Genomic DNA, 12,476 nt, shown 5'->3' with positions numbered 1-12,476 from the left:
AGGTGGCACAACCAACGCTGGCCAAGGAACCAAGGGAGCTCAGTTTGCTCTGAAGCTCTACTACGGAGAGCTGCAGCACAACAACCCTTAAGGATCTGCCGAGGACTTTTTCTGCATGGACTTTTTGGAGAGGAAACATCTGTGATTTTTAGTCTGCCTCATCAACACTTTGCCAAGTCCTATCCTTTTTACATCACTGCATGCATTGAAAAAGAGAGAGAGAGAGAGAGAGATCTGTTTATTCACATGCACATCACCATACTGCCCAAAGCCATTAAATGTGCAGAAATCTGAAAGGGGCAGTTAGCAGAGGACAGGCTCGTGCATAACAAAGTATTGGTCTGTCGGTACCTTGAGCAAACACAATTCTGCCCTGCGAAACTCAGTATGCGAAAGATTTCTGTTTGAGTGGTTGGTGTGAAATTACCATCAAACTTTAAGTCTTCCTCCTCTTGAAGAAATAATGAAATGAGGCAAAGCATCTATTAAATCCTTGTTTATAATTTTCAACCTATTTCCCCTCCCTGTGAATGTGTGTGTGCTGTCTTTCGGTCCTTTCATGTCCCTAGTGTACAGGGCTCTCCATTTTGTAGAAAGTATTTGGTCCATTTCCATTACTAAACTCCTTACTAAGCCTCTAGGAACAGAGCATAGAAAGAGCACCTGAAACTAGACCATTATTCCTTGAACTTGAAGAAAGCAGGTTTTTCGATGTGGATGGGATGCAAACCTTAGGAAAGGTCACAGCTTTCCTCCATTACTTATCATTGTCACTGCTGATGTTACAAGTCCTGAGCTTCTGGTCTAGAAAAGTAATCTTCTGCAGGCTAAAGACTTCAATGCCAGAAAAGGTCACAAAGTCCTTCTCTTTGATTCCCTAGCTCCCTGCACTAGAAAAGTGGTTGGCTGTTTGCCAGGTAGATCCCATACGAAACTATGATGATAATATTCAAAATACCTAAGGCAGACATAAACCACAGGGTAAATGTATCGTAATCTGATTTCCCAGTGCCACAGCTGTTATCTAAGCAAAAAAATCTTTATCTTGATGATATAGCAAAAATAAACCCCACTGTCTGGCCTGTGTCAGCCATCTCCCAACCACGAATTCACATCTTTAATATTATAACATGAAGGTTTGGGAGCTATCTAGCATGGCATAGCCAGGGAGAAAGTCTACCAGACAGTTAAACATAGTTTGAAGGAGTTTTCAAAAATATTTTTTTGGAGTCCACTTAGAACTGGTTGAAGGTGCTGGACTAACAACCCTGGAGACAGGAAAGGCCTGTCTGACAGCACACGTGGTATAGGGCACGCCTCCCTGTGCACCCTACCGGGTAAGTCCTTCCTGGGTCCATAAGGCTCAACCAGGAGGACCAGCTTAGCTGCTGGTCCAGTTTGGCTGCTCAGCTGATACTGCAAACACAGACACCTGCTGCACGGGTGTCTTTGCAGAAGGAGGGACTAAAGCAGACATCTTTCACCACAAATTTCCTACACTACCCTACAACTTGGAAGATAATGGCTAAACTTCACACTGACTATTTGCCATGCACCTCCAATGATTTCAAAAGAGTTTATGGAGGTATATATCAGGCTTTGAGGTATTTAAAGACCATAGAGCCAAATCTGATGCCTAATTGCCCAAATAACCACATTGCACCAGACAACACATTCCATGGTACCTGAGCCGTCCTTTTGCAAGAGCAGCAGCAACATACGGGGCAAGAGAGTTTTACTGCTGTGATCAATCGGACATAAAAAGCAGGGGGAGAGGGGGCAGGCAGCAGCTTTGTGTGGTGGTTTAGGTACACTGAGAGCAGATGCAGAACCAGCTGTGCCACAACGGCCTCACTCTTCCAGACCAAGGATCGTTTGGGCTGAAACAAACTGCTCTGTGTCTATCTCTAGCTTAGAAAACAAAGGATTTCCTGATAATGAAGGGAAACACCTTGCGAAAGCGAAAACCAACAGGAAACCTCTGCCTGGACTTGCAGGCAAGTGCTCAGCTTGCAGCTGACCAGTGTAAGCTGTTCTGCAGCCTGTCACCTCAGCATGGTGGCAGCAGAGAGGAGGGACAGGCTGGTGTCGCAGCCAAAGGGACCTGGTGGATGAAGTTGGAGCAGGTCAGCAGCTGTTTCATGGGACGCACTCTGCTGGTCCAGGGCCCCATGCAGCAGAGCAAGGGCATGCAGAACCCGGTTCTCTGGGCTTCTGTTTGTGATATTTGAAGTGCTTAGGCACACTCTGTCGCGCTCTTCTCTCCTACCTCTCCATTTACCCTGCCACAGCCACAACCAAATAATAATATGGGTACATGGTGCATAATGTGCTGTTCCTATAAAGCTCACTGCAGACCGAGCTACTTCTGTTTGGGGTGTGGTGAAGGAAAGACGGCCAGGGAAAGAATTTGCTCTTCTTTCAAGGAGAGACCCAAACACCCGTTGCAAGAGCAGAGAGCTGCCTGGGGAGAGAAGGGTGGCAGCACACTTGCATGCTACAATTTTATCATCTATTTCTTGACATCTGTGCACAAATACTTCTCCTCTTGGAGTCATATAAATACTGATTTTTATTTCCCTTTGTCTCCCCTCACCACAGGCAAGACTAACTCTAACGACTGTGTAGAGAAACTTGAGAATATGCCCCAAGGGAGCAAACCTAAAGGCTCAAAAGGCAGCCCCAAAAGTCAACTAGAACAATCAAACTCTATGTAAATCTTATGACTTAGAGGAACACATGAGTAATTTAGGGTTCTGGTATATTAATATGCAGCCACATAAGTAGCATTTGGAGAAAAGACTGAAATAAAACATTCCATGACCTGGACTAAGCCAGGACAAATATTTATACTAATTCCTTTGCAGTTTCTGCGAAGTGTGTTTGCTAAAGGTACTCCACATGCTAACGAAGCAGCAGCTTTGCTCCAGCAGAGGCAGCAGCTGGGGGGGTAGCAGACCTTTCACATCATACCTGCCAGGCTACTAAGCCTTTTTTGCTGTTCTGTGGTAAAGGAAGAAACAAAACAAAAAGAAATACAGAACAAATCGGTGAGACATAAACAGCAAGTGCTCTGGTGCTGCAGTTCTGACAGGCAAGAAATATGCTGTGGACAGAACGGCAGCAGCTGCTGGAGGGACTCAGTTTTCAAATACCCTGCCAAAGTGACAGCCCACAGCCCCTTCGCCACACAGCAGCCTTGTGGAATAATATACATCTCATAATGCAGTGACCAATGCATCTGCAAAGAGGTTTTGGGTTTTTTTCATTTTTCAATTTTTTCTTAACATTAGAGAATGAAAAAAGTTGGACAGGAGACAATTTGAAAATCAGTAAAGACTCTCAGAGTCAAAAAACTTGACTAACATTACCATTAGCATGAAGCACATTTTGAAACAATAATGCTGTAGCATTTTGTAGAATCATAGAATCGTTAAGGTTGGAAGAGACCCTTAAGATCATCGAGTCCAACCGCTAACCTATCACTGCCAAGCCCGCCACTAAACCATATCCTCAAGCACCATGTCTGCCCTTCTTTTAAATACCTCCAGGGATGGAGACTCAACCACCTCCCAGGGCAGCCTGTTCCAGTGCCTGACAACCCTTTCTGTGAAGAAGTTTTTTTCTAATGTCCAACCTAAACCTCCCCTGGTGCAGCTTGAGGCCGTTTCCTCTCGACCTATCGCTTGTTACTAGGGAGCAGAGACCCACCCCTGCCTTGCTACAACCTCCTTTCAGGTAGTTGTAGAGAGCAATAAGGTCCCCCCTCAGCCTCTTCTCCAGGCTAAACAACCCTAGCTCCCTCAGCCGCTCATCATCAGACCTGCTCTCCAGACCCTTCCTCAGCTTTATTGCCCTTCTTTGAACATGCTCCAGCACCTCAATGTCCTTCTTGTAGTGAGGGGCCCAAATTTCAAAGGGATACAGGAAAGGATCAAGTCATTGTTGGTGCTTGCTGAGTCCTACCATATACTACTGAGCCACAGATTCAGTGATTTGTGCACAGACGCAGCTTGCTCAAGGCTTTGATTCTCAGAATTGTCTCCTTGGTTTAGGGTCTTTCATTACCCAATTCCCAAATTTGGACATTTGTTGTGTCTTCCAGCATGTTTGACTACCCTAAAGTTGATGTTCACAGATGCTTTCTAAAGGGATGCCCAAATGACTTGCCCAAGTCATGGATGGGAATAAACCAAGAATTCTTAGCTCTCTGTTCTCTGTTCTTTCTACTCCCTAGCAATTAATCCTTTCATTTAAAGCATGGAAGCCATTTGAAAAGAATAAATTATTTTACTGACATACAAAAAACAAACACTCTTGAAAGCTCGTACTGTTAATGCAGAGATTTCAAAACTTTAATATATTAATCACATCTTTACATACTCATGATAAACCATGCCATGCAATGCATGCCCAGGAAATAACTGTGCTTCGGGGGGTCTGTGGGACACTTGCCAAGCATGTCTGCAGCAGGTAACAATCCTCCAGGTGCATGCTGTCTGCTAGCAGAACCCATCTTCACTAGATGTAGTACTAAGTGGGTCATCCCAGCAAGAGAACCTGATATATCTACTCACTAAGTGCAGCTCCCTCACCAATACCTTTGAACTTTGTTCTTCAACCCAGCACTTCTGCTCTGCTAGGTGTCAATGGCAAGCTGCTCGTGTGCATTACGCTCACGCGATAGCTGCCAATGTATGAAACAAACCCCTGCTTGCAATGGGTAAGAGGAAGGGTTAGCAATCTGAACCTGAAAAACAGATGGGAACCACCTGCTGCAGGGTTCACTCTTCTAAGCAGGCCATCAGGAGTAGGCTGCTGTATTACACGAAAGGAAAAAAGATGTGAGTGAGGATGGTCACAGCTTCAGCCACCACCTTCACTGAGGAGAACTGCGTTCAATCACTAAGGCCTCCTGACAAAAACATGTGGTTTAAAGAGTTGACGCTTGAGAGCTCTTTCCTATCTCTTCTTCCACAGTAGAGAGAATACGATGGATGAATAGTTTCCTTTTCATGTATGTCTCTGAGTAGGAAAGAGAGCTGCTGATGGATAGAGCGGAAGGAGCAGGTGGCTTCAGCTATTTTACTCTCCTACCAAATCAGAGACAGCTTGCAGCCCCATGCACAGACCAACTAACTGAGGGTTTCACCCCAATCTTGTGTTCTGGGACTGTAAGCAAAGGCCAAAAACTTGTAGGCTTCTCTGAGAAAGAGTCGAGCAGAGGAATATAACTGTTGGCAACAGTGAAGAAACGATTACAGATGCCTTCAGAGTTCCCAGCACAGGAGGAGAGACTAAGACTTGAAAGCAGTAACAAAAAGGGAAGAGGAAACAAGTATCGGAGTTTAGTTTAGTGCAAAATAAAGGTGTCAAAAAGAAAATTAATCAAGACGCCAACAGTTATGAAGAGAATAAATTCTTACCTTGGTGCTAGGAATGAACACGAGGATCAGAAATGACTTGTTTATAGGCATAAATCTTATTCAGTTGGTATTACTGAAATCCAGTAGAAAAAATTCTGAGATCTCTCATCATAACTTACTAAGATCAAGCAGACAAAAAAAGGATATAGTGTAGTTTCTGTGCTTCAAATGCTATTACCTGTTTCTAAGTCTCTGATAGCTCCAAATCAAAGGGTCTTATACACTTACAGATTAACGAACTAGCAGATAAAAGTATAAAATAGGGCATTAGGTGATGTCTGCTACAACAGCCACTCCAGAGAATAAGATAACCAGCTCCTTAAAAAGCAATCAATAATCCACTGAGGAGAAAGCAAGCCACATTATCTATCTGGAAGACTAACTAAACTACTGGGGATCTCAGACTGCCAACATTAAAATGACCTTGAAATTTCTAATTCAGAGGGTATTTCATAGCACACAAGAGGAATTTATATTAAACCTCACCTTGACATGAAGGAATTTATTTCAGCGCAAAACATAATTAACGATTCAGGGGAAGGTGGATCATAACCTAGTAACAATTTGTTATATGCCATGAGACCAAACCAGTTTTAAATAGATAAAGATGAAACCAAATATGAATCATGTCAGCGAGGACAGAAATGTAACAGATAACTAAGATCTGAGAACCATTTAAAAAACATTAAGTTAGCAAAAAGAAATATTATGACTATGCTGGGATAAAGCCTAGATAGGAACGGAATCATAACAAACTCTAAGAAACCCTCAACACACAAAGAGATGGAAAACTAAGAAAATGTACATCTATGAGTAGGTAACACATGCTGGGAAGTGAAAGAAAATTACAGTGGAAGTAGACGCATTAACGGAATGTCTCAGAGACTCAAAAACAGGTTTTGAGGTACATGAAGAATAAACAGAAACTTAGCAATGGTCTTGTCTTTTACCAAATAGGTACAGTGGAACTGCTAACAAGAGGGCAGAAAAGATTACTATTTCCATTCTGCATTTGAAAAAAACAGAAAGGGAAAAAAAAGGCTGACGTCCTACCACATGATGGAGAAATACTTTCCACTTCAACATCAGCTAAGGACTATGCTGAATGAACAACAACTGAGGTCAGATGCTTGAAAATTAGCACCTTCATATAAACTGTACTGAAGAATTTTAGAGTGGTTTTCACAGAGAGAGCTGCTCATTGGACCATTAACATTCATCTTCAGTATATCTTGGAATACAAAAGAAACTCCACAGGACAAGGAAGAAAGCAAATGTTGTGACAACCTTGGAAAAGCATTAGCGTGATGGCTGGGCCATCTGTCTGTCAAGTCGACAATAATTCCAGAAAAAAATGTTGTAATGATTTTGCTAATAAATACATAGTATGACACATGCAATGTCAGTCAATACAGATTCATGGCTAAGATGCCTTGTCAAACCATTTCAATATGATTCTTGCAAATTATAAGTTTGACTAATAAAGACTGAAAAACATGCATTAGAATGAGCTACTTCACAGACTCGATCAAGTTGCTTATCAGGCCATGATCTATACCACAGTCAACAAAAATGTGATGAGAGGAGGCTCTTCAGTCTATCAGGATACAGTATTGTACGTGCTAACGGTCAGAGGCAAGACATATTAAGACAGGACAAATCGTTAACTGTGAAAGTAATCAGTAAACAGAACAATTTGACATCAGTTGTCTCAGAGCCAGCGTGTGTGGATCATCACACTATACAGATTAGTCTCTCATGCTCTTAAAATCTAGAGACAGAAAATATCCTTGTGTGCTACACGCTGAAATGCTCCAGATTTAGTGTGAAAACCAATCAAAAGGGTACCCCACCTCAAGAAAGTAAACAAAAAGCTTTGAGATTAAAAAAGGCTGCCTCAAATAATATTTTCTCCTCTTGAAACAGTTGAGGGATCCAGACACTCTCATTCAGAAGCACGTAAGCAAAACTGCTTCAGATGCTGGCAAAAAGGAAGAGATCACCCACTCATTACCCCTCTAATCAACTGGGCTACAGTGAGGACACTATCTTCAGGATCAAAGACTGAAGTCTGTTTTTAAAAGGCACTGAAAAAAAATACAAGACGGGCTGCAAAGGAGCACATCAGTGCATGCCTGTAATTAGAAGGACTACCATATGAGGAGAGCAGGCCTTGCTCTTGTTTCCTGATTTTATTTTTTTTCTTTGTATCAGGTAAGTCGTACCATTGTAGATTGGAATCTGCTTATCCTGGAGTTTCCTAAGTCCACTGGAAACCAAGGCAAACTGGACTGCATCTGTGGTGCCCTTTGTAAGCTATAGTCTTTAGTGATGCACAATGAACTGGGAGGCTGGGATAATGCCAGCCATCAGGAAATCTAAAGAGAAGAAAAGTTTCCCTCTAATGCCAGAGGTAAAAAGATGAAACCATCCATTCAGAGTGAGCTTCTGTGAGGCAGAGAAAGGCTTAGATTAGTAAACATGGGAGTGCTCAAAGAAGGTTGTTTTGTTCATAGGCAAACCCAGAGCTCAAGGACTACTGTACTGTAGTATGAGTCTGAGCTGATCCAGTTGTGGACAGGGGAACAAATTGCCAAGTTCAAATTTATGGGCAAACAGATTATTTACTATTGGGTAACTTCTGCTGAGATTTCAGAGGTCCAATCTCTCCCACAGTAACTGAAAACATGGCTGCTTTCACACTGTAGTAGCTGAGGAGTAACATATCCCCCTCCCCAGTGAGGGAGAGCCTACCTCAAGCTACCTTGCTTCGACTGTCAGACAGATGCGAGCATACACCCTTTCCCACCATGAGAGGACGCCTGATGGGGGATAAGCTGTTACCCTGCAATAACGTATCACATGTCCATAGTCCAGTTATAAGCCTCTTCCCCAACCTCAGAGTGGCCTCCGATCCACAGGTTTCAATTAGAAAAAGTCAGCATTGTCCCACACCTCCAACCTCTCACTTGCCCATGGTATGCTCCAGTCACTACACCTTTCTGGAGGCAGCTTTGTTAGCTCTTAGTAGACTGGACTTAATTGTCCACAGCACACACATTCTCCACTCCCTTGCAGCATAACAGGTTGCTCAGTTTGAGCCACAAATATCTATATGCAAGACTCCTTACCTCGATTGTGCTGCAAGAGGACAATAGTGGGATTGACGATTGTGGTAGAGGGATAGGCAGAGGAAGACTTGTTGACTGACGTGAAGGAGGTTGGATAGTCAGTGCCAGTGCCAAGCTGGGGCACTTCATTTAGCACAAGACCTGCATCCTGAAAAGGAGAGCAACACATCATTAGCAGCATGCAGAAGGCTGCTACACTGGGAAAATCGGGGAGGGGAAGAAAGAAAAAGCTGAATGTGAAGCATAATCACAGCAAATTTTAGTAAAAAAGGCGTAAGCATGAGTGTTACCCTGCTCCTTGTACATACCCTGCTTGTTGTTAATGCAATTAGTTTGCTACGGCAGTACTATAATTATTTGGTGCTGGGTTTCACAACTCCAACTCCAAAAAGAGGCACTAAATTAATCCAGCAGACTCTGGAGCAAACTCAGGGTGCCAGAAATGAGCAAATCTGGTTGAGGGAAGATGCAGACATCTTTCCGCTGATACATACACACAAACATTTGTTTTAAAAGTATTCCTTTCATAACAAGAAGTCAGACATGCAAAACTCATGCAATTTTGGAGTGAAACATTATTACTGCAGCTGGTTTGGTAGGGAAGGTCTGAGGAATAAGGTTAGCACCATCAGTCACAATACAGTGTGACACCTACCTGGTTAAAATAATGAAATAAAAAAACCCAAATAAAACGAAACCAAAACTGATGGAGAGTAAAAAGTAAGACTCTAGCAAGGAAGATACTCAAAATGGCTTTGCCACTGGAGCCCAGATAGCAAGCTGCTCTTGCTCTCCTAAAGCATCCAGCTCCTTTGTTTGCTGATTTCAAACCCACCTCTGGTATCACCACAGCTCACATTGTTCTGTAGAAATACGGGCTGCGTCAGCAGGGAGACTTTAAAAACTAGTTAATCTTTGAAAAAATCTCAGTCCGTGGATACCAGGCTTTTGTTGGTTGTAAGAGGAAAAGATAAAGAAGGGGTGATGATTAAGACTGCATGTGCAAGTTTAGGCTGATATTTTTCAAAGCGTCTTAAGGAATTTGGACACACAATTGCCATTAATGTGGAATGAGCATCCAAACAAAGAGAGTGTGGAACAGCATACCAGATTTCTGCACTCCTGCTACTCCACTGTGAGACTGAAATGCTGCACACCACTGATTTGTAAAATGGAGCTGAGCATTCAGGGGATGTTTATAGCTATTAAAAAAACCTGAATATGCACAGAATACTGCTGCAGAAGACTCCCTGCTCCTGGCTTTTCTGGCCAAGTGCAACTCAGTGCCCTTCACACCCACCAGGAAAGGACTTACAGGATCAGGCGGGGGGTGAACAGGGGCTGGAGTGAGGCCTGGCACCAGAGCTCAGAGATCTGGTGAGAATTCATAGTGAGAATTGGCCATAATCAGAACAAGCATCTACAATCTCTCCAACCTACAGGGAAATAGGGAAGAGCAATCCCATTCTGCCGGATGGAGGTGATATTGCTCCAAGCAGCATCTGATCAGGCCACAGACATTTCATGTTAAAAAGAATCAATTGCCTTTAGAAATGTGTGTCCCTAAGAGAGAGACACAGCCCCATTTCGCTGGCTGCGATAATACTCCAAACAATACAATTTGGGAAAAGGAGTGTACAAAGAAGAAGTATGACGGAGTTGCATTTCGGCTTCGCTTTGAGAACTAAAATATCAAGAACACCTCAAAGAAGAGTGATGTCAGATCAGGAAAGGCTCAGCAGCCCCAACTAAGTCACCGAAGTGGGTGAACAAAAACCGTTTAAATCATTGTCGAAAACAGCTCTGTGACTACATGCCTGAAGTGAGCATGCCAAAAAATGTTTCAAAACTCTCATTTCATGACAATCAGGTACAATGAAATTTCCACCACTCCTCTATAATTTGGATGCCTGCTGAATTTTTCTGGACCCTAAAGATAGGCTCCATTAAAAAACAAAACAAAACAAAACAAACACACCACCAAAAAAACAAACCCAAGCCAAAACAAACAAAAAACCACCCCAAACCAACAACAACCAACCCCTCCCCCAAAAAAGCTTTCAGTGCTCTCTGCAGTAAAACCCCACTGATTTCAACAGAAGCAGAATTCCAATGTCAAGAACTTCTGAAAATATAATCCTTGGTTGTTTTTTTCCTTCCCCCTGCCCCCCACGTCTGTTTGCTAGATCCCTATAGGGTCAGAAGGGAGAGAGACCATCATCATGAGAGGAGGGGATTTTTGTTGAACAACTTCTTACTTGTCCTTACAAGGAACCATATTTAAAAAAAAAAAAAAGGTGGTTGTAAGACTTCCAGTACCAGGAGGGTCAGGTACTTTTTGCCTTCTCTGCGACTTTAACTGAGAGCTACTTTTCCTCCTTCTCCCTGAGGACTTTTTAAAACAGATGATGAGCTTAAAGAGAAACAGAACCTAATCCAAGAAGAACACCGTAAATTCCAAGTTAAAACTGTTGCAGATTGAATTCAAAATTTTCAAAGACAAGCAATTCCAAACCAATGAGACCCTCTCCCCCTAATCCATCCCATAGCACCTACATGCTTGGAGGACTCTTAGCTCAGTAACTCACATTATTGCTTGTAGGTCACTGGGTACTGGCAGCAATCTTACACTGATTTCAGCAGGGATTTGTGTAGAGACCATACGGTCCTGTGGCTCCAAGTGGAACAGAAAGCCAGCCCTAACCTTTAACTGGCCTGCTGTTGCTGCTTTAAGTGTTATTCAAACACAATTAAGGATGTTATTAAAAGAGCCTGAAGAGATCCCTTAGTTGCAGCTCTTCTGTTTATACATAATTCATTATTCTGTGAAGACTCTTAAGCTGTGCAACACCTAGCAGAACGGGCACAAAGGCAGACGGTCAAATAAATGTTGCGATAAGTCAATAGAAAGTTCAAAGCTGCACAAGGCAGGCAACATGCATGCACTAGTACAGGATGTAAACAAGGTTTCAGTTGTCATGCTGCTTGCAGGGAGTGAGTCATCAACCCCTCTCTCAAGTTTAGTATTGCAAGGAGAAAGTAATTTTAATCTGCGAATACAAATTTAGGAAAAGGGCGAGGAGGGTACTTGGCAAGCTTACTGTGTGTGAGATGACTCCAGTGCTTTCAGGCTTCAAGCCCCTGTGCAAAGCCCCTGTGACTGGAGGGACAAGTGAAGGTGGTGATGAGAAGAATGGCAGTTTCGGGTAAACAGAGGGTAATGTGCCAGACGTGGAGGGTGCTTGGTTATGGTGGGAACCCCTCTGGAGATGTGGGGGAATGAAATCATCTAGAGTCGGAAAAGTCAAGGGTGAGCCAGGAGAAACAGTCTCAGGGAATACGGAGCCTTGCCCAAAAGGAACCAGAGGCGGTGGTGGAGTGCTGGAGCTGCCTTCTTGCTGTCTGTCTGGATTAACCTGGAGGAGGGGGACTACTATAACTCCAGGCTGAGCTGTAGTGGTGGCAGTGGCATCCTGTAGGAAACAAGGTGTCATTATGCAACGGGGGAGATTGGTACTTCAGTCTAACACAGCCATATAGTGTCATGTGGGGATGCACTCAAAACGAGACAAAGTGCCAACAGATTTCCTTTCCTTAGGGAGACATAATTCTTCAGTCTTGCAACCCTGGCCTCTGTGAACATGCATGGTTTTCACAAAGATCTTTCTCCCCCTCACCACCTCTCTTCTCCAGTCTGTGCAGTGAGGCCAAATCAAACCACAGAACAGCTCCGCATTCACCATCACTTGAGAAGCACTAACCATCACATTACAGAGTTTGCTTCTTTTACACCTCCCTAAAATAGAAACACCACACACACACAAACACCCAGATCAATGTTGGGGGGGGCACGCAGGGGGTGTTAAATATTATCGAGTAGAAGACCACAAGACTCAGGTGGCACAACGACTGCTCAGAA

At 43.3% G+C, this 12,476-nt stretch overlaps 1 protein-coding gene across 32 annotated transcripts in view; it reads right to left on the bottom strand.

Moving 5' to 3' along the window:
• SORBS1 (sorbin and SH3 domain containing 1) overlaps positions 1-12,476 on the bottom strand; it is a 174,884-nt gene that overhangs the window by 47,683 nt on the left and 114,725 nt on the right. For 21 of the 32 annotated variants that reach the window (XM_075108009.1, XM_075108011.1, XM_075107983.1 and 18 more), the window contains 3 exons: positions 11,659-12,030; positions 8,558-8,705; positions 2,974-3,003 (listed from right to left, as the gene is read on the bottom strand). In XM_075108009.1, the coding sequence (XP_074964110.1) occupies positions 2,974-3,003; positions 8,558-8,705; positions 11,659-12,030 (550 nt within the window). The remainder of the gene's footprint in view (positions 1-2,973; positions 3,004-8,557; positions 8,706-11,658; positions 12,031-12,476) is intronic. The other 11 variants (XM_075108010.1, XM_075108015.1, XM_075108013.1 and 8 more) reach the window with 3 other exon arrangements.

This window comes from Phalacrocorax aristotelis, chromosome 12 (assembly GCF_949628215.1).
Source record: "Phalacrocorax aristotelis chromosome 12, bGulAri2.1, whole genome shotgun sequence".
Classification (NCBI taxonomy): domain Eukaryota; kingdom Metazoa; phylum Chordata; class Aves; order Suliformes; family Phalacrocoracidae; genus Phalacrocorax; species Phalacrocorax aristotelis.
This window is presented reverse-complemented; position numbering and strand designations above follow the sequence as displayed.